The sequence below is a fragment of the Microcaecilia unicolor genome, chromosome 4 (assembly GCF_901765095.1).
Source record: "Microcaecilia unicolor chromosome 4, aMicUni1.1, whole genome shotgun sequence".
NCBI lineage: Eukaryota > Metazoa > Chordata > Amphibia > Gymnophiona > Siphonopidae > Microcaecilia > Microcaecilia unicolor.
The window spans coordinates 339,390,635-339,413,488 of NC_044034.1; the positions used below are offsets into that span (position 1 = coordinate 339,390,635).

General features: G+C 46.4%; 2 protein-coding genes across 2 annotated transcripts in view; both read right to left on the reverse strand.

The window, feature by feature from the left end:
- Positions 1-16,487, reverse strand: part of LOC115469447 (arylsulfatase D-like) — a 217,049-nt gene extending 200,562 nt beyond the window's left edge. The window contains exon 1 of the mRNA XM_030202112.1: positions 16,441-16,487. Coding sequence (XP_030057972.1) covers positions 16,441-16,466 — 26 coding nt within the window. The 5' untranslated portion in view covers positions 16,467-16,487. The remainder of the gene's footprint in view (positions 1-16,440) is intronic.
- LOC115469446 (arylsulfatase H-like) overlaps positions 1-16,528 on the reverse strand; it is an 83,732-nt gene extending 67,204 nt beyond the window's left edge. Inside the window, exons 1-2 of the mRNA XM_030202111.1 lie at positions 16,441-16,528; positions 7,970-8,119 (exon numbers count right to left, since the gene is read on the reverse strand). Coding sequence (XP_030057971.1) covers positions 7,970-8,119; positions 16,441-16,466 — 176 coding nt within the window. The 5' untranslated portion in view covers positions 16,467-16,528. The remainder of the gene's footprint in view (positions 1-7,969; positions 8,120-16,440) is intronic.
- Between the last annotated feature and the right edge of the window lie 6,326 nt (positions 16,529-22,854).

Below are 22,854 nucleotides of genomic sequence, written 5' to 3' on the forward strand. Positions count from 1 at the left end.
TAAGCACCGCAGGAGGGCGCCCACCTCTGGAGGGCGCCGCCGCGGTGCTTACCCTCGCCCCGCGCCGCCAAGGCCTTTAAATCTTTTACTTGCAGTCGCAGCAGCGTCTGTGAAAGCGGAGCGTTGCCGAAGTCTCCCTTCCCTTCGCGCTGTTGGTTCCCTCAGTGTCCCGCCTTCTTCTGACGTCAGAAGAAGGCGGGACACTGACGGAACCAACAGGAAGGGAAGGGAGATGTCGGCAGCGCTCCGCTTTCACAGACGCTGCTGCGACTGCAAGTAAAAGATTTAAAGGCCCCCAGGGCGCGCCGCAATCATCTTCACGGGGAGGGGGGGCGCGCGCGCCAACTGTTCATCTGCGGGGGGGGGGCGCCAACTGTTCGTCTGCGGGGGGGGCAGCACAGACCCTTGGCACGGGCCTGCCTCTTATCTCCCTCTTTTTCCCCCCATCTCTCATCTTCCCTTCCCCCCACACTCTCCCTTTCACTTTCTCCTCAAGACACACATTCTCCATCTCTACCAGCATTCACTCACTCACTCTCCTTGACAAAATGTCTTCGTCCTCCCTCCCTTCCTCCCTACCTTTCCTGAAGTATTGTCTCTCTCCTTCCCCCACCGAGGCACACTTTTTCATTTATCCTTCATCTTTCATCTCCCAGCACTTACTGGTATACCCTTCCCCCCCCCCCCCCCCCCCCCCCCCACCACCACCAGTTCCAGCACCCATCTCTCTCTCTCTCACTCTCCCCCAACCCTATTTGGAACACTGAGACAGAGAAGGAAGCATATGTAGGGTGAATAGTGTGTAAGTGAGGGTTTTGAAAATGCATGAATGGGATGAGAAAGGGAGAAAGATGAATTATCATGAAAAATGCATTTGGAAAAGATTTGTTTCTGACAATGTTTCTTAACTTAATTTTATTTGATAATTTTGAAGTGAGAAGAGGGAGACAGTTAAACACATGTTATTTAATTTACTATCATTTTTGTGGTTTACAAGTTGATGTGGAGGGGAATTTTCAATATGACTGTAGTCTCTCTCCCACTCCTGGGTTAAGTTACAATATGTTCTGGTTCAGCTGATCATTGTAGTCGAGGCAGGCTTCCGAGAACACATTACCCAGAAATGGAGAGATGACACAAAAAAACTAACCACGTCTCTCGCCCTCAGAGAGCGAGAGAGGAATGTAAACTAAATTTAGGATTATTTCCCTATTCTTGGTAATAAGCAAGACTCCACAATTTATAATACATAAGTGATAAACATTTAATGGTGAAATTCTGTTCTTCCTGTACTTTTAAAATAAAACAGTAACACTCGGACATTTGTAACTCAACTGGAAACAATCAACAATGTTTCTTTCCCTCAACTAAGCCTTTCGCCTATTTCCAGACTATAACTACATAAAGATGAAACTGTATCAAATCCCATTTGCTTTTCTTTATATTCTCACAGGATGACTACACCCACCCCCGCTGATCAACATACATCAGATACGTATCTCTTTTTTACACATTTTTGTATGCCATCTCAAAATTATTAACATTTGTTTTACTTTGAATTATTTAATTTTTTTTCCTATGTATATGAGGAATTTGATCCTTTGTGCACCAATTATGTTTCTACAGGACCTTCTTCTTCACTTCACCGGAATTTAGGACTTGTCTAATCTAGGTAAGTAGTTTTTCTTGTATTAATATTTGATCAAATATCACTTAGCTATGACAGTTTTCTATTCAGTATCTCTGGCCATGAGAAATTAAGCTTGGCTTGCTTGCGTGGGGGCCCAGGTAAGTTTCCAGACGCCAGTTCCTCGGGGTGGGGGGGGGGGGGGGAGTTTTCTTTTCTTCCTACACCTTACTTAATGAACTAAAACAGGAGGCAAAACCCTATCTCCCTATCTTTTTTTTTTAGGATACCCTCTTCTATGGGACATTTAATTAGTTAAACCAAAACTGTGGCCACTTACTAATTAAAACAAAATTTAAATAAAATACCCTTTCCTTCCAAACCTATCCTCATTTTGTTTCCCTGTTCTAAAAGGAGCAGTGCAGGAACTCACTCGCCCTATTTCTCAGGCAGCGTCTCTCTCAACCTTCTCTTTCACAGAACATTCTATCATTTAACCCCATACACTCTCACCCCCTATTAAACACTGATTTCCTCCTTAATTTCACCAGTGTCAGGACCTTAACTCTGCAATATTAAAGTTTCACTGTATCACACCCAACCCCTCCTATTATTACTATTCTGTCACTCATCAACCATGAATAACACAATGTTGCTCCCTTTCAATCCCTGGAAGGAAATGAGCCTTTACCTTCAGAAACTCACACTCAGATCAATTGCTCCCCCTTCTCATTTCAAACACTTCACCACTTCTATTAGTTATTTAATTCCTGACTCAACCATCTATCAGATACTGACACACAGCATCACACAGCCTCTCACTACCTCAGCTTTTGCTCCTTCTGGCAACTGTCAGCATCAGCGTTGCCAAGCCAATGAAATCTCGGCTTGAGCACCAGTGGTCTCCTAGCCAATAAAGGTGCCCCAACAGGTCTAGCACAAAACATCTTAGTTTTAGTCCTGGACAGTTTTGTTTTGTTCCATTATGGCTGAAAAATGTCCAAGTCTTAGGAAAGCCCAAGCCCCAGCCTGAACACACCCCTGACACGCCCCCTTGAGACCTGGACACATTTCTTATGGACTTCCTAGAAAAACGTCTAGAAATAGGTTTCGAAAATACTGATTTGGACGTTTTTGTGAGAAAAACGTCCAAATTCTGCTTTAGGCCACTTTTTAGACATTTTTCTGTTTTGAAAATGAGCCCAATAATCTATATGACCCATTTGAGAAAAAAAAAAAACAAAGAAAATCCCTACATAATAGTTAAATAAATTTTTCAGTAGGATAATGTTTCTCATCTAAGCGCTAAGACCATCTGACTCTGCTTAGCTTCCTAAGCAGAGCCCAAAAGCATTTGAGTAAGACATCTTACTTTTTTTAGCATAAATTGACCTGACTAAAAGGTCTGCTACACAGGAGTTTCATAGTCAACCGGCAGGGGGGGGGGGGGGGTAGATAATTGATCTGGGTATATTAAATGGGTCAATCCTGCTTCCAGTAAGGCATAGATGGGAAGAAAAGGAGACCCCCATGGTGCATATTTGCAGTCATGGCATGGAGCTTGGCGGGCTTATTCTTGCCAATAACGTGGGTTCTGGGGTTACCAGAGAAGACTTCCAGATCTGACTTTAATTAAAATTAAAAACCTGACCCCCCCCCCCCCCCCCCCAGCCTGTGGGACTCCTTTCCTTCCTCCTTTCCTACACTGCCTCAAGTTGCCAAAAAAAAAAAGTCAGATTTGGGGGTGGGGGTTGTTTGAAAATGGCCCGTAAAGAAAGACGTCCTGAGCATAAAAATGTCTAAAATAGAGCAATATTTGAACCAAAAATGTAAACATTTTTCTGATTTGAAAATGGCCATGTTTGTCACTGGATTTTTGGATGTTTTTTGCAAAAACGTCCAAAATCGGATTTGGAAGTCATATCGAAAATGCCCCTCTACACATTTTTCCCATTAACCCTTTGGCTACATACAGTTTGACTACCTTCTGTTCATGTCCTGGGTTTGCTGCTATGTGAAGGCTTGCCTTGCTTTATTGTATCCTCTCAGTCTGAGGCAGACTTTCTCACGGTGTCTGCAGTTTCCAGTAGCCCTGGTCCAGCTTTTCACTCACAGCAGCCTGGTTCAGGCAATCACTTGGAGCTAGACTTCAACCCTGGAATCTGTCTGAGATCAGGCACTGCACTGGCTCTGCTTCTTCTGGACTGTATCTTGATTCCCAGGGGGCTTCAGCAGCCTCCTGCATTACTCCCTTCTCATGTGTGCTCAGCTGTCTCCAAGAAGGAGATGAGGGGGCTTTTTAGCTCCTCCAATACCGCTCTTTCTTTCTCTATCAGTTTCTCTTCTGTATGAGGAACTCTTTGATCTTCAGGCGTGTGCTTGTCACTCTGCTTCTGACCTTTCTTCTTTGTCTATATTCATTTTTTTTTTTACATTTGTACCCCGCGCCTTTCCTACTCATGGCAGGCTCAATGCGGCTTACATGGGACAATGGAGGGTTAAGTGACTTGCCCGGAGTCACAAGGAGCTGCCTGTGCCTGAAGTGGGAATTGAACTCAGTTCCTCAGGACCAAAGTCCACCACCCTAACCACTAGGCCACTCCTCCACTGTTGCTACTATTTGAGATTGTACATGGAATGTTGCTAATCCACTAGCAACATTCCATGTAGAAGTCGGCCCTTGCAGATCACCAATGTGGCCACGCAGGCTTCTGCTTCTGTGAGTCTGATGTCCTGCACGTACGTGCAGGACATCAGACTCACAGAAACAGAAGCCTGCGCAGCCTTCTACATGGAATGTTGCTAGTGGAATAGCAACATTCCATGTAGAATCTCCAATAGTAGCAACATTCCATCTAAAATCTCCAATAGTAGCAATAGCAACATTCCATGTAGAATCTCCAGTAGTAGCAACATTCCATTTAGAATCTCCAATAGTATCTATTTTATTTTTGTTACATTTGTACCCCGTGCTTTCCCACTCATGGCAGGCTCAATGCGGCTTACATATTGTATACTGGTACATATTTGTACCTGGGGCAATGGAGGGTTAAGTGACTTGCCCAGAGTCACAAGGAGCTGCCTGTGCCTGAAGTGGGAATCGAACTCAGTTCCTCAGTTCCCCAGGACCAAAGTCCACCACCCTAACCACTAGGCCACTCCTCCACTCATTTGGCCTTCATGTCCCCTCTTCCTTGTTGTCTCCTCTGGAACGGGGGGGGGGGGCGAAAGGGCGGGACATTGTTCAAAGGTCAAAGGTCTCTTCCTCCTAGGCAGCTGAGGTTCTGGGAGAAATATTCTTCCTAACTGTGGTTGAGGATCCAGGTATTGTCCACCCCCATTTTCTGCCCCTTGCTGTTACTGAAGCTATCATTCTACCCCTATACTTCTGCTTATCCTGCTTTGTCTCAGGAGGAAGGGGGAGAGAGAGAATTATTCCTCCTTTCCCCTCTACTGCTGCTGCTCCTGGGCCTTGGAGATTTTTTTTTTTTTGAGGGGGGCATTTCATGGGGTGGAGGCTCATTTTGGCTGCCCCTGATCTGCTTTCCTGTTTCCTTTGGAGCTTACCCTGGAGCTGTCGTTCCCTTTCTGCCTTCTAGAGGGCTATGGCTCCTTTAGGGCTGCTGGCACCATGTGGGGTCAGAGCTTCAGTTTAGTGCTGCTCTGCTCTGTTATAGCCACCACTGCAGTCACAGCCCCACAAACCCCCTTCCTTGTCGGTCTGCTGCCTTTCTGGGTATGTTTCTTTGTGGCTGCACCACTTCCAGGTTGGTAGCCTGGACGACTGCCAAGGGGAAATGCTTCCTCAGCCCCCACTATCTCAGGGCTGCCTTGAGGAAGCTTGGGAAACTTCTTTTTTAAGCAGAAGAGCCCTACTAAAACCCTACTAAGCTATTTACTTGATCAAAGAATATTGATTAGCTTTAAATCAGTGGCGTACCAAGGGGGGGCGGTGGGGGCGGTCCGCCTCAGGTGCACGCCGCGCGCCTGTCGGCTCTTCGTTTTCATGCTCCCTCTGCCCTGGAACAGGTTACTTCCAAAACCAAGAGCCGACAGGCGCACGGCACCCCCCCCCCCCCCCCCCCAGCGGTGCACCCGGGGGGGGGGGTTCTTTCGCCGGGGGGTCACGCTGCACCCGGGGGGTTATTTCGCCGGGGGGGGGGCGCGCTGTTCTGGGGGGGGGGGCGCTGCACCCGAGGGGCGGGGCGCATCGGCGATCCGCCCCGGGTGTCAGCGCCCCTAGGAACGCCATTGCTTTAAATATATTTGACTTAAGAACATAAGAATAGCCATACCTGGTCAGACCGGTGGTGCATCTAGCCCAGTATCCTGCTTTCAGCAGTGGCCAGTCCCGGTCACAAATACCTGGCAGAAACCCAAATAGTAGCAACATTCTGGAATCCCAAACAGTCGCAACATTCCATAGTACCAATCCCAGGGCAAGCAGTGACTTCCCCCATGTCTATCTCAGTAACAATGGACTTTTCCTTAGGGTATAAAAGACTGACTTAATTTTAGTTTGTGCAAGCCTCAAGGAAAAAAACTGGTAAATGCCTTCTACCCACTGTTACTGAACTGTAAAGAAAGCTGATCTACAGTTTACAGTGGGTAAATAATATATTTTGGTTATGTTTGGCCTTGTTTATTGGATAGATATAAACATTTGATTATATAAAACTAGTATAAAAGGCCCGTTTCCAAAACAAATGAAACGGGCGCTAGCATGTGGGGTTTTTTTTTTTTGTTTTCTTTTTCTGTTTGATATTAAGGGATATATTTTTTTTTAAAAAGGAAAAGAGTTTTTTTTTTTAAGTTGTAAAGTCTGTATGAGTGTTTGTGGTTTTGAGGGGGGGTTGTGGGGGTCTATGGGTGTATGCTATTTTTTTTGGGGGGGGGAGGGGTGTTTGTGGGGTAGGGTAGCGTTGTTCTGTATGAGTGCTTGTGGTTTTAAGGGGGGTTGTGGGTGTCTGTGCCATTTTGTGGGGGGTGTTTGTAGGGGGTGTTTGTGGGGTAGGGTTGTTCTGTATGAGTGTTTGTGTTTTTTGGGGGGGGATTATGGGAGTCTGTGGGTGTTTGTAAGAGAGAGATGTAGGTTTTTACTGTTTCAGTTTTTGTATTAAGGGGGTTGGGGGAGTGTGTGTGTGTGTATGAGTGTGAAAGCAAGATGTTGTCTGTCCATGGCAGTGTGTGGCATTTTGGGTGGTGGGCAGTTTGGTTGTATGTATGTGTGTTAGTGAGTGATGTTGATTGTCCATATTAGATGTGGGGTTTTTTTGTGGCTGGTAGGGGGTGATTCTCTGCGTGTGAGTGTGATACAGTAATCTTAATTCAGCAGGGCACTCTGATGTGGTATTTGTAGGCACTTGTATTTTTGTTGAAACCAGAGGGATCCGTTACAGGCAGGCAGTAGGAGCAGATATGGGGTTTTTTCGAGTGTGGAATGTGGGTGGTGTTCTGTAGGGGGGGACGGGGCTGAGGGCGCATGTGTCTGGAGGTCTCCTTGTAGGCACTGATTTCAGCTGGGCACTCAGGTGGGCTGTGATCCGTTTTTTTTAGGGGGGGGTTGGGCGCCGGAGGTTTCCGTTTGGGTGGTTTTATTTTGGGGGGGGGGTTGGTTTGGTTTTAGTGTGGAATGTGGGTGGCGTTCTGTAGGGGGGGACGGGGCTGAGGGCGCATGTGTCTGGAGGTCTCCTTGTAGGCACTGATTTCAGCTGGGCACTCAGGTGGGCTGTGATCCGTTTTTTTTAGGGGGGGTTGGGCGCCGGAGGTTTCCGTTTGGGTGGTTTTTTTTTTGGGGGGGGGGGTTGGTTTGGTTTTAGTGTGGAATGTGGGTGGCGTTCTGTAGGGGGGGGCGGGGCTGAGGGCGCATGTGTTTGGAAGTCTCTGTTGTAGGCACTGAACGCCGGCTTGGAGACTCACCGCATGAACAGCTTGCAGAGTAAGGTCCGCGATGTAGTGGTTGTTTAGTGGCGTTCTTCGTCCGCGCTTTCCTCGCGGTTGGTCCCCGTGCTGGTAGCTACCCCCTCCTCAGGAAGGGGCGGGACTCATGTGTGTTTGTTTTTTTTTCCTGAATGCTGCTGCATTTTCTTCGCTGTCCCACTCCTGCTCCTCTGCAGCACCGGTCCCATTCAAAGGCTTGGTGGTTTCTAAGTCCATGTGAGTGTTTGGGAGGTGGAACCGTACTTTGTGTGCATCACCTGAGGCACAGCCAATCAGCAGCGCGTGGGCGGGGCAAACACTGATGTTCAAAAAGTGGTCTCTGCCGCCTCACTTTAGAACGTTGGGAAAGTGAGGCTTCATTAGAATGTTGGAGGTGCGTTTTATATAGAGAGATATGTTTACCTTATTGTGTCATTCCCATAGCAGCCCACATCCCCAATGCCAAGATCATCTGCCATTAAGATCAAAATATTGGGTCTGGAATCAGCTCCTGCTCGAGCTTCACATGTTTTCCAAAGCAAGAGTGAAAAGAACAGCAAGACTGGAAGATTCCTACAAAAGTACAGAAAATGAAAGATGCAATTATGTTTCCAAGTTCCCGATAAGACACAGATATAAAGTTTTATTGCATCTGATGGTGGCCAGAGGGGAAATTATTTGAACTATTATTGTTCTGGACAATTTGGCTCAGTTTTGCTTCCTTTTCCTATGCCTTAAACTGCAGAGTATGTTTTATGCCATAAGGGGATAATTTTACAAATCTTTTCTGCAAGTAAAATACTAATTTATATGCAGAAAGGACCTCTTATAAAAGTAAGTCACATGTAAAAAGTATGTGCAGTGCAAAACAGGAGTTAGGGCAGAGTGTTGGTGGAGATTCCATTTATACGTCTTGTATAAAGTACAATCTTAAGCACCAAAGCCGCTCACTAGGGGATGTCATGTTGGAACTTTAGCATAGTGTTGGGATTAGGTACTTATTTCTTGCTTTCAGTTGAGCCGCTGGGCATGTCCATATCAGACTAATGTTGTCACATGACCCTTGACGCAGGCACTGTGCACCAAAACACGACCCATGTCAAGTCATTGATGTACAAGACTGATCTATGTTATGCATTAAAGGGTTCTTTTACTAAGGTGCGCTGAAAAATGGCCTGAGGTAGTGTACACGTGTGTTTTGGGCATGCGCAGAATCATTTTTCAGTAGACCTGCAAAAAATGGAGAAAATGGATGTGCGGCAAAATGAAAATTGCCATGTGTCCATTTTGGGTCTGAGACCTTACCGCCAGCCACTGACCTAGAGGTAAAGTCTCATGCGGTAACCGGGTGGTAATGACCTACGCGCATCAAATGCCACTTGGCGCGCGCCCAATACGCGTGTACAATAAATAAAAATTATTTTTTGCATGTGCGTATCAGATGCGCGCCAAAAATGAAATTACCGCAAGAGCCACACGGTAACCAGGCGGTAACTCCATTTTGGCATGCATTGGGTGCATGTAGATTTTTACACGGCTTAGTAAAAGGGCCCCTAAAAGACCTTGGTACTGTTGTGCTTTGGATTGTGTTTTGTGCTTTGAACCCTCTGTGTGTTGCTCTTTTATGAAATACACACATCCACACACAAAGTACATGCAACATTTACATCTGCTTTTGAACAGGCATAATGTTCACATCTTTAAGCCAAGAGGATAATTATCAAAGTGCTTTACAGCAATAACAGGCATTATTTGCCCCTTAACATGTGTTTAACATGTGATATTATCGTAATACATAGTTTTTTTAAAGATATTGCAGATTACATAGCAATGAGATGCAAAGCGTGTAAATGTATGCAAAACAGCTCATCTAATATAATAATTCGCACCTCTAACGTTCTGAAGCTGACTCCGTGGCAGTGAAGCCGTGAAGCCCTGTAGTGTTCGTAGGCTCTCAGAACCAGTCATAGAGCCGCCCCCCCACACACACACATAATTCGCAACTCCAACGTTCTGAAGCTGATTCCATGGCAGTGAAGCCCTGAAGCCCTGTATTGTTCGTAGGCTCTCAGCATCAGTCAGAGAGCCGCCCTCAGCCCCGCCCCCCACATAGTATGTCACTCGCTACACAGCCCTGCTTCACGCCACACAGCCACTCACAGCACCCCTCTCACTCCCGCTCCAACCAACCCACCAGCACTCAACAAAAGCCAGCAACCAATAACCTGTGAGTGAGGAAGTATAACTGTAGCGTCTGCTCTGCTCTATGGTAAGATTTCGGGTGATGCTGAGAGACAGAGGAAGAAGGAGTAGGCTGGCACTCAAAGAGGGGGGGAAGGGGGTCCTGGAACTCGAAGGGGAGGGGTGCCCTGGAACTCGGAGGACAGGGAGGGGGGCATGGAACTCGGAGGGAAGGAGGGGTGCCTGGAACTCAGAGGACAGGGAGGGAGGCAGGTAGGGGGGGCATGGAACTCGGAGGGAGGGAGGGGTGCCTGGAACTCAGAGGACAGGGAGGGAGGCAGGTAGGGGGGCATGGAACTCGGAGGGAGGGAGGGAGGCATTGTCATGCATCAGATTAGTCATAAAACAATCTGGGAAATTATTCATTAGCATCACAGGAAATATGTACAAAAACTTCCATTAAAAACATTCATGTCAAAATGAGATTACCTTGCTAGCGTCCGTTTCATTTCTAACAGAAACGGGCCTTTTTTTCTAGTTACTACATAAATTCAATAACACAGCTTGGGGTGAACACCTCAAGCTGCATTATTCCTGGAAAAATACTGCCAGCAAAAAGCTGGCGGTACCTTTCTATCCCAGCTGCAAAGCTATAGCCCAATGCTCCTAGGCCACTTCTTAAAAGGCAACCAAACAGCAGCAGTGATCCAAGGAAGGCCAAGCACAGCAAGAGTATCCAAATGTCAACTTTAATGGAAACAGGACCCAACCTGGCCAAGTCTCAGAAAAACTTTCATCAGGAGTCCACAGTACATTCACAGATTCAATGCATACACTGCAATACCTGCATAGAAAACACTCTGGTCCAATTCTAAAAGTCAGTAACCGACCTGACATTGAGAAATAATTTTATTTAAGATGAATGTTTTCAATAATAGCACCTTTGAATGATATAAAAATGTATAGAGAGACCTATACTTAAATTTAAGAAGTGGAAATTATAAGAGTATATTTGATTATAGAAAATATTCTTTGTCTATTGGTTGATGAGGAGGTGGGTGTTATAAATCTTGCACTGTAAAGTGGGAACACCAACAAGTTATACCGCTGAGACCACAGATTGAGCTTTATAACTTCTGTAAAAGGAAAATGTTCATGGGTCAGGAAATGAACATTCAACATTCAAGTCAGCTATTGTAGTACCATGAAAGTCCTTCATTCCTGGAGCTAAAACATAGCCCGGTTTCCTTTACTAGTTTTGCTTTCAGAAATGGCAACCACATGGGGATTATGGGGGTGAGGTGACCCCATGAATCCCTCCAGTGAAGCACTGCTCAATCCGAGCACCTTTCCATCACCTGAAGGTTCCAGGGAACAAGTCTAAATACCAATATCCATCTTTGTCGACATGGATGGATGTTCCTTCTCCTTCTGAAATAGGGAATAGATGGGCAGGGGCATTGAAGTGTATGGCACTCCTTAGTCCTGCCCTCCTGAGTGGAGGAGTGGCCTAGTGGTTAGGGTGGTGGACTTTGGTCCTGAGGAACTGAGTTTGATTCCCACTTCAGGCACAGGCAGCTCCTTGTGACTCTGGGCAAGTCACTTAACCCTCCATTGCCCCATGTAAGCCGCATTGAGCCTGCCATGAGTGGGAAAGCGCGGGGTACAAATGTAACAACAAAAAAACAAAAACATGTCCAGAACACCCCCCTTGCCATGTGGACATTCTGCTGTTTTGGATGGCCACAACCTGGCATTGTATTCAGCATTTGAACATCCCTGAACTGTGGACATCTTAATGCAAATAGAGCCTCTAAAATACCCACCATGGACACCTAAGTACCTTTTCAAAATGGACTTAAAATAGGCACTTTCTTCATCTCTAAACCTAGGCACTCTTTTACCCTCCATGAGGAAATAGAGGTCAACAACCAATTTGTACTTGATTGCTTTTTATTGGATTAAATTGACAAGCTTTTGAGAGTTATTTTCTTTTCATCAGGTCAGCTTCATCTGATTTCACTGACCTGATAAAGAGAGGATAACTCTCAAAAGCTTGTCAAAGATAGCTTTTTATGAGACTAACCATATACATAAGTACATAAGTATTGCCATACTGGGAAAGACCAAAGGTCCATCAGGCCCAGCATCCTGTTTCCAACAGTGGCCAATCCAGGTCACAAATACCCGGCAAGATCCTAAAAAAGTACAAAACATTTTATACTGCTTATCCCAGAAATAGTGGATTTTCTCCAAGACCATTTAATAATGGTCTATGGACTTTTCCTTTAGGAAGCCGTCCAAACCTTTTTTAAACTCCGCCTCAAATGCCATACTCAGGCCCATCGCAGCAGTATACAGGTCCATGGAGCAGTTGTAGTGGGTGCAGTGTACTTCAGACAGGCGGACCCAGGCCCATCCCCCCACCTGTTACACTTGTGGTGGTAAATGCGAGCCCTCCAAAACCCACCAGAAACCCACTGTACCCACATGTAGGTGCCCCCCTTCATCCCTAAGGGCTATGGTAGTGGTGAACAGCTATGGGGAGTGGGTTTTGGGGGGGCTTGGGGGGCTCAGCACCCAAGGTAAGGGAGCTATGCACCTGGGAGCAATTTCTGAAGTCCACTGCAGTGCCCCCTAGGGTGCCCGGTTGGTGTCCTGGCATGTGAGGGGGACCAGTGCACTACGAATGCTGGCTCCTCCCATGACCAAATGGCTTGGATTTGGACGTTTTTGAGATGGATGTCTTTGGTTTCCATTATCGCCAAAAACCAAGGACAACCATCTGAAAAACGACCTAAGGTCGACCTAAATTTCATGATTTGGGCGTCCTCGACCGTATTATCAAACGAAAGATGGACATCCATCTTGTTTCGATAATACGCATTGCCCTGCCCCTTTACAGGGCCATCCTGCGAGGATGCCCTCATGAAAACTTGGGCGCCCTGTTCGATTATGCCCCTCCACATGTTTTTGCCTCCAACGCAATCTTTTTTTCAAAGTCCCTCTTAGCCTTCATTATCAGCGCTTTCCATTTGACCTGACATTTCTTATGCTGTTTCTTATTATTTTCAGTCGGTTCCTTCTTCCATTTTCTGAAGGATTTTCTTTTAGCTCTAATAGCTTCTTTCACCTCACTTTTTAACCACGCCGGCTGTCGACTGGTCTTCCGTCCTCCTTTTTTAATACGCGAAATATATTTGGCCTGGGCTTCCAGGATGATGTTTTTGAACAGCATCCACGCCTGATGTAAATTTTTTTGCCCTCGCTGTCGCTCCTCTAAGTTTTCTTTTCACCGTTCTTCTCATTTTATCGTAGTCTCCTTTTTTAAAGTTAAATGCTAACGTATTTGATTTCCTATGTATACTTACTTCAAAGCTAATATCAAATCCAATCATATTATGATCACTGTTATCAAGCGGGCCCAGCACCATTACCTCCCGCACCAGATCATGTGCTCCACTAAGGACTAGGTCTAGAATTTTTCCTTCTCTCGTTGGCTCCTGTACCAGCTGCTCCATAAAGCTGTCCTTGATTTCATCAAGGAATTTTACCTCCCTAGCGTGCCCCGATGTTACATTTACCCAGTCAATATCGGAGTAATTGAAATTACCCATTATTATTGTGTTGCCCAGTTTGTTTGCGTCCCTAATTTCCTTTAACATTTCTGCATCCGTCTGTTCATCCTGGCCAGGCGGACGGCAGTACACTTCTATCACTATCCTTTTCCCCTTTACAAAATGGAATTTCACTCCACAGTGATTCCAAGAAGTGTTTTGTTTCCTGCAGAATTTTCAATCTATTTGATTCAAGGCTTTATACAATGTTACCCCTCCACCAATTCGATCTACCCTGTCACTACGATATAATTTGTACCCCAGTATGACAGTGTCCCCCTGGTTATCCTCCTTCCACCAAGTCTCAGAGATGCCTATTATATCTAATTTTTCATTTAGTGCAATATATTCTAACTCTCCCATCTTATTTCTTAGGCTCCTGGCATTCGCATATAGACATTTCAAAGTATGTTTGTTTTCCTATTTACATGATGCTTAGCAGTGGCGTACCAAGGGGGGGGGCGGTGGGGGCAGTCCGCCCCGGGTGCCCTGTTTCAGTCCGATTTCACAATTCGCATGTGTTCACTGCTCCCTCTGAGTCTGCCCCGGAACAGGTTACTTCCTGTTCCGGGGCAGACTCAGAGGGAGCAGTGAACAAATGCGAATTGCGAAATCGGACTGAAACAGGGCAACAGGCGCGCGCCGCGGCACCCTCCCCCCCCCCCCACCGGTGTGCACCCGGGTGGGGGCGCATTGGCGATCCGCCCCGGGTGTCAGCTAGGGTCGGAACGCCACTGATGCTTAGTACTTGATAGTATTAATTTGCAATCTTTTGTCTGAATATTTATTTTTATTTAAGGACACCTGATCTACTACGGCCTCTTTTGCAACCTCACTATCAGGATACCCTATCTTCCCTGTTTTGGTGATATCTTTGAAAGATACTTTATCCCGAACCTTGCGTTTTTGAGCGACTGAAGGCCTTCCCCCTGTTTCTAGTTTAAAAGCTGCTCTATCTCCATTTTAAATGCCAACACCAGCAGCCTGGTCCCACCTGGTTAAGGTGGAGTCCATCCTTTCGGAATAGGCTCCCCCTTCCCCAGAATGTTGCCCAGTTCCTAACAAATCTAAAACCCTCCTCCCTGCACCATCGTCTCATCCCCGCATTGAGACTCTGGAGCTCTGCCTGTCTCTTGGGCCCTGCACGTGGAAAGGGTAGCATTTTCAGAAAATGCTACCCTAAAGGATCTGCATTTGAGCTTTCTACCTAAGAGCCTAAATTTGGCTTCTAGAACCTCTCTCCCACATTTTCCTATGTCATTGGTACCCACATGTACCAAGACAGCCGGCTCCTCTCCAGAACTATCTAAAATCCTATCTAGGTGACGCGTGAGGTCCGCCACCTTCACACCAGGCAGGCAAGTCACCAGGCGATCCTCATGTCTACCAGCCACCCAGCTATCTATATGCCTAACGATCGAATCACCAACTACAACAGCTGTCCTAACTTTTCCCTCCCGGTCAGCACTTGGAGACATATCCTCGGTGCGAGAGGATAGTACATCCTTGGTTGTACCATCCCTTGGTTGTTGACCATTATTTCCACATATTCAAATGGACTAACATGGCAATCACAAACATCCCGGGGGTCATGCTTAAATTTAGATGCGTCCATTTGCACTAATGAAAACATGGTGTAAATACCCACACCTAAATTTAGGTGCAGAGTCCCCTTATTGTGTGCGTAACCAAAAACCATGCCTATGATCCACCCTGAACTATCCATGACCCTCCCATTTCTGCACCACTTTTTCAGGACACATGTAAAATGTAGGCGTGGATCCCACACCTAAATTTACGCACGTAAATATCAATTAAATCTAACTGTCAATAATTGCTTGTTATAAAACCAACTATTTGCACTAATTAACTCGTTATTCAATTACATTGTGCGCATAAATTGGGCCCATGCCCAAATTTGTATGCACAATTTTTGGTGACTTTTATAGAATTAGGGGGTTTATGTGCAAAAACCAGGGTCTTCCAAACACAATGTATCAAGGCCTGAATGTGTTTGAAATAGGCGCAAATCATGGTATCATACATGATTTACATGACCTGATCAAAACGTGCATTGTGAAATAATTTAAGCTATTATAAAATAGCGCTTAACAAGAAGCTGATCATTTATGTACATATGTCTTCATATTACTACTACTACTTATCATTTCTATAGCGCTACAAGGCATACGCAGCGCTGTACACCATACACAAAAAAGACAGTCCCTGCTCAAAGAGCTTACAATCTAGATAAGACAGGCAGACAGACAGAACAATTAAGGGTAAGGGAATAAATAGGTGAGGATAAAGGACAGGGCAAGCGAGCAGTGGTTAGGAATCAAAAGCAGTGGTAAAGAGGTGGGCTTTAAATTTGGACTTGAAAACGGCCAAAGAAGGGGCTAGACGTACAGGCTCGGGAAGTTTATTCCAGGCGTGAGGTGCAGCAAGATAAAAGGAACGGAGTCTGGAATTAGCAGTAGAGGAGAAGGGGACAGATAAGAGAGATTTATCAACTGAATGGAGTACCCGAGGGGAGGGGCGTAGGGAGAGACAAGAGTGGAGAGGTACTGGGGAGCGGCAGCGTGAATGCACTTATAGGTTAATAAGAGAAGTTTGAATTGCATGCGGAAGCGGATAGGGAGCCAGTGAAGTGACTTAAGGAGAGGGCTAATGTGAGCATAGCGACTTTGGCGGAAAATGAGTCGCGCAGCAGAGTTTTGAACTGATTGAAGAGGAGAGAGATGCCCCAACTTGACATTTCGTCCTTTAGATTGTAAGCTCCTTTGAGCAGGGACTGTCCTTCTTTGTTAATTTGTACAGCGCTGCGTAACCCTAGTAGCGCTCTAGAAATGTTAAGTAGTAGTAGTAGTAGGGAGGCCAGTGAGAAGCAGGTTACAATAATCAAGACAAGAGGTGATAAGAGTGTGGATAAGGGTTCTGGTAGAGTGCTCAGAGATGAAGGGACGGATTTCATATGCGCATAAATGACTAGAATACTAGCATTTATGCACATTTTTGCCTCCTAAATCTAGGTGGCTCCTTATAAATATACCCCCTATAAGTGTACAGTTTTCAATTTGTTTTTTATTTGCTTACCAATAACTTCTCAGTAGACTTTCCATGTCTTCCCTTCACCAGTGTCCTGTCAGATGATTTACTGAGCTAAAGTTCAGCCAACGTGAAGAGGACCTGCCATACCTTCATGTTAATAAACCATAAAACAAAGACAAGTTAGTGTTAAAAACAAACTTATGGAGACTAAATTTTAAATATATCTCCACAAGCCAACAAAAACCAATATTGAGTTAGAAAATAACTCCCCACCACCACTAAAATTTATTTTACAAATACAATAAAGGTATTGATATATAATGGAGTTCCCATAGTTCATGAAGTAATAGATTTTAGGGATGAGTGACTGGAAAATGTTTGTTTCATGTCATTTCCGGTGTAGTTTCCGTGAATGTTTGTTTTATTCATGTTTACTCACTATCCTGCTTATTTTCGAACGAGAAGGCCGGCCATCTTCCGACACAAATCGGGAGATAGCCGGCCATCTCCTAAACCCGGCCAAATCGGTATAAGCGAAAGCCAATTTTGGCAGACTTCAACTGCTTTCCGTCGCGGAGCCGGCCAAACTTCAAGGGGGCGTGTTGGCAGGGTACAGAAGGCGGGACGGGGCGTGGTTACGAGATGGCCGGCTTCACCCGATAATGGAAAAAAGAAAGAAAGCCGGCCCTGACGAGCATTTGGCAGGCTTCACTTGGTCCCTTTTCGTTCATGACCAAGCCTCAAAAAGGTGCTTGAACTGACCAGATGACCACCGGAGGGAATCGGGGATCACCGCCCCTTACTCCCGCAGTGGTCACCAACCCCCTCCCACCTAGCCTCTATGCCAACCTCAAATGTCATACCCAGCTCCATCACAGCAGTATGCAGGTCCCTGGAGCAGTTTTTAGTTGGTGCAGTGCACTTCAGGCAGGTGGACCCAGGCCCATCCCCTCCCTACCTGTTACACTTGTGGTGGTAAATGGAAGCCCTCCAAACCCCCCCCCCCAAAACCCACTGTACCCACATGTAGGTGCCCCCCTTCATCCCTAAGGGCTATGGTAGTGGTGTACAGTTGTGGGGAGTGGGTTTGGGGGGGATTTGGGGGGGCTCAGCACACAAGGTAAGGGAGCTATGCACCTGGGAGCAATTTCTGAAGTCCACTGCAGTGCCCCCTAGGGTGCCCGGTTGGTGTCCTGGCATGTGAGGGGGACCAGTGCACTACAAATGCTGACTCCACCCACGACCAAATGGCTTGCATTTGGCCGTGTTGAGATCGCCGGCATTAGTTTCCATTATCGCTGAAATCCAATGCCGGCCATCTCTAAAGCCAGCCCAAATGTTGAGATTTGGCCAGCTCCGACCAAATTATCGAAATGAAAGATGGCCGGCCATCTTGTTTCGATAATACGGTTGGGACGCTGCTTTACGGGATCTCTAAGCCCCGCCAGCAACCAGAACAAGTAATTTTCCTACCTGCTTTGTCTTGTGGCGCTTTCCACCCATTGCTGCAGTACCAGCCTCCCCCCCCCCCCACCCCACCTTGTGCGCGTGCTTGTTTTTTTGCACATGCCTGTAAACTGAGCATATGCAGGAGGGGAGAGGCCAGCACAGTGGCAGCGGGTAGAAAATGCTGCCAGCAGTAACAGGTAGTAAAATCACTTGTTCTGGCCGCCAAAGGACATCTTCAGCTGGTGGGGCTTGGAGATCCCCCGCCATTTCAGGTACTTATTTTATTCTTTGGGGTTGGTGGACTTACGAGAGGGGGAGGATGGAGGTGTGACAGGTTGACCTGTCTAATGTGGTTGTTCCTGGCAGAGCTGAGTGGTACAGGTACATGCACTGGCAGATGCGTCAGGCATTTGGGTAGGAGGTCTGGAGTTCTCTTCCTGCACACGGTTGGTGTGCTAGGCAGTATGTATGTACTGGGATGCTGTATTGTCCACCCCACCCTTATGCTGTGACCTAAGCTGTCAGCAGCATGATACACGTGTATTCTCCAGCATTGTAGCTGTGTAAAAACTTGTTCAGTTCTGAGATGGGTTTGGGAGCTTCAAACGAGTGTACTGGCTCATCTTCCCAAGGTTTCCTGGATCTTTTCTCAAATCCTTCTTGCTGTGGCCTGGGGTGCTCTGCACCTGCAAGGTAGCTACTTTCGTTATTAAATAAAATTCCTTTCCTTCCTGGTCTCCATCTTCTATGTGCATGGGAGGGCTCAGTAGTGAGTGCTGTATATATTGGGTATGGTGGCGCATGGGCACAGGGCTGGCCAAGGTATTGCTGGGAGAGATCATGTATGTGTCACATAGAGCCATTTTGCTGCAAATAAGGGCTGTATGTCTAGTGCAATATGTATAGCCTTCTATGTTTTGCACTGCTATAAGTATAGTGCTATGAGCTTAGTGCTGTCACTGAGACCCTGTTGCATGTTTTTCCATGCAGGCACTAAATAAACAGCTCCCATGCCAAGGGGACCTCAAGGATGCAATTTAGAACTCGAGTAGGGGTGGAGCATGCAGGTGTTTGCCCATGGGGGTTGTTTCTGTGTCACAGGCACCCTTTCTGCAACTTCTGGATTTCTACATTTACCGTACCGTCATTTTGGGAGATTGCAATTTATTTCCTATACATTTTTGATGGCTTTTTAAATGCCTTGACCTGGGGGCAGAGAGAGGTAAATTATGCCATACATTTATATGTTCAGCCCTGGTATCGTCACGGATTTAGCATGTTTTCATAAAAATGTCTATATTCCCACTTCCATGATTTATTTCAACTGCCAGTGCATGTAAGTTAGGTGCACCATTTAAAAAAGTAGCACTTGGGTGCTCTGAGGACATTTTCACGGGTAAGTGAGCATTTAGACTCATAATTGCTAGTGTTCTAGATATTTACATGCACAAGGGTCATGTACATGTGGGCACCTAAATTATAGAATTGTATTTCACACTGTTCATCCTAACCCTACATAAAACTTGGGGTCCCTATAATCCCTGGCTAGGTGTTACAGCCTGATCTAGAATAAAATCCCATCAGGGACACAGGATCTCTGTTTGTATCCTGAAGGAGAGAGGTCTCTCTCACATCCATCCCATACTGCCCTTGAATCCTCTCCCTATCCTGTATAGCACACATTTGGTTCACTACAGTTGCAGATCACTATAGGAATGTCAGAGGCAACTGCATCAAACTAGGCAGCTTGGTCCATGAAACATAACGCTTACACACTATCAGTCTCTCATGCTGTATATCAAATCTATGATTCTTTTTCCATGACCTTCTATCATTTTAATCCCTGCATTGCGACCACACAACACATATGATCTCAATTAAATATGCAGCTTCACTGTAAACCACTGCATGTCCTTATTTTCTAACAGCAGTGGCAAAGGCTTCTATTTCTTTTCTTAAATTAACAAAATGGTTCTCAGGTTTGTCCAAAGCTGTGCCAACTTACATAGTTTGATACATACATAGTAGATGACGGCAGAAAAAGACCTGCATGGTCCATCCAGTCTGCCCAACAAGATAAACTCATATGTGTATACCTTACCTTGATTTGTACCTGCCTTTTTCAGGGCACAAACCGTATAAGTCTGCCCAGCAGTATTTCCCGCCTCCCAACCACCAGTCCCGCCTCCCATCACTGGCTCTGGCACAGACCGTATAAGTCTGCCCTCCACAATCCTCGCCTCCCAACCACCAACCTCTCTTCCCCCACCTGCTCCGCCACCCAATTTCGGCTAAGCTTCTGAGGATCCATTCCTTCTGCACAGGATTCCTTTATGCCTATCCCACGCATGTTTGAATTCCGTTACCGTTTTCGTCTCCACCACCTCCCGCGGGAGGGCATTCCAAGCATCCACCACCCTCTCCGTGAAAAAATACTTCCTGACATCTTTTTTGAGTCTGCCCCCCTTCAATCTCATTTCATGTCCTCTCGTTCTACTGCCTTCCCATCTCCGGAAAAGATTTGTTTGCGGATTAATACCTTTCATAGTTTAGATTTCCCCAAAATTAATCAACACCCCACACTTTCTCTAGTTAACATAAGCTAACATAGAAGTAAAATTCATATACAGTTGTAGATCGGGACTATAAAACCCACTTAATCTGCCTAAGTTCCTTCTTACTGCAATAGCCAACCTGATCTCTGGCTTGTCTTCTTTGTGACTCCTTGAAGGTAAGTACAGAAATTCAGTCACTCATTTCTCAGGCCGAGAAATTGCTGATCAGCTTCTCAGAGAACGACTGATTCGCTTCCCAATCATACTGCCAACTCTGATGCAGCCTGAGGAGGGTAACCATGAGCCAAGATAAATTATAAACCAGACAGCTATTCAAGACCCACCTTTCCTCTTTCCTGATTGGCTCATCCACTAACTTCCATCTCCAGTACTGTCAGGGTAAACTCTTTCTTCACTTGCTGAAGGCAAAGTTCATGTTTCGCTGGAGCACTGGCTCTGCAACGTTTTTCCTCCTGTGAAATTATTGTATTGTATTACAACATTTATATTCCACCTTTAACCAAAGCTTCAAGGCAAATTACATAAAAAAATAACTTCTCATTAGAAGGAATTTACATCATATCCATATAAAAACAAAATTCCAATTACGTACCACATCAAGTTAAAGTGAATATTCGCAATTTACATAAAATACCATTCCAAATAATCATTGACTCTGAAATAAATAAGTTTTGAGAGCTTTTCAAAATAAGAAATATGGAGTAATTTGCTGAATTTGAACTGGTACACTATTCCAAACTTTAGCACCCCCGATATATAAAGAAATGTTCCCAAATTGATTTTAACTTTATATTCTTCATTGAGGGGAAATCCAAAGTTAATCTATGTGCACTTCTCAAAAATCTTTCAGAAGGAACAGTTAAAAAGTGCGGGGATCACAAGCTTTACAGTGTTGGCAGAACGTAGGGCCCTCCCAGGTGAGTACAGGTGGATCATATCTGCCAGATGAGTCCTCCGATAAAAAGCTTTTGGGGTCACAGATAGAATTTTAAACATCACCCTATATTCAACTGACAGCCAGTGAAACCAAACAAACAAGGGTGTCACATGAGCCCCCTTCTGGGCTTCCAGTTTAAAGCAGGGGCCTGGCTAGGTGGGGCCAAAGGGGGCATGGGCCCCCACAGATTTAGCCCTGGCCCCCTCTATTTTTGATCCCCCCCTGCCGCCAACACTCCCCCGCCGCCGCTGCTGCCTAGTACCTTTGCTGGCGGGGTCCCAAATCCCCGTCAGCTGAAGTCTTCTTCAGTGCCAGTCTCCGGCACCTTCGCTGATCTGTTTCTGTGAGTCCTGACTCCTGACATCCTGAGTCAGGACTCACAGAAACAGATCAGCGAAGGCGCCGGAGACCAGCGCTGAAGAAGACTACAGCTGGCGGGGGTTTGGGATCCCTGCCAGCAAAGTTACCCTGCGGTGGCACTGGGAGGGGGAATCGAAAGTGGCGGGGGAGGGTTGGTAGCGGCAGGGGGGTCCAAAGTGGTGGTGGGGGTCAGCGGCTGGGCGAGGAAGGCTAAACTGTGCCCCCCATCTCGGGCTCTTGACCCCCTCCTGCCGAGGTCTGGCCATAGGCGCCGACTCCGTGGGTGCTGTGGGTGCTCAAGCACCCCCAATATTTCACCCATCTTACGTGACGTACGGCATCAGAAACAGCTGATCACGCCAGGAACTTCAATGAATGAAGGCGCTACTCCGGCACTGAAGAACTAGATTCTCTTCGGCTGGAAGGGCGAGCAAACAACAAGGTACCTGAAGCGGCGGGGTAGGCGGCAACGGCGGGGGAGGATTGGTGGCGGGAGGGGGGTCGGCGGGAGGGGGGTGCAATGTGGCAGCGGCTGGGGGGGACGGCGGCGGCGGGAGGGGAGCTAAACAGTGCCCCCCCCACCTAGGGCTGTGGCCCCCGCTCCTGGCGAGGTCTGGCTACGCCCCTGGTCCCTTCTCTTTCTGATGTCACATTTGTTTACCTGGCAACTATACAGAGTTCCCTCGAGGGCAGGGCAGTGATCGGGAGTGCGATTACGAACCCTACGAACACTACACGGCTTCACAGCCAACCTGCCACGGAGTCAGCTTCAGAACGTTGGAGGTGCGAATTATTATATTAGATATGACATATATATGTATTTTTGTAGAGTGCAAATGTAACCCCTGAAGCAGGTGGGTAGTGCCACTGAAACATGGATCTTGTCGGGTCCTTCTACCCAAGCTGCAAATAAAGTGTATTTAAGCACCATTTCCTGTGTTGGATCGTCCTTTGGCCTACCTCTACTCTCTTTTGCTTGTGCTGTATCTTCGTAGAGGATCCTCCTGTTTGCTGAGCCTTATCTTCCGGGCATCTGAGTGGGAGCATCAAAATGATTTATTAAAGACTGCTTTTTCTTCATCAAGGTCTGCTTCTTGTCTTTTGTTCCACGGAACATGATCAGAGACAAAGTGATGT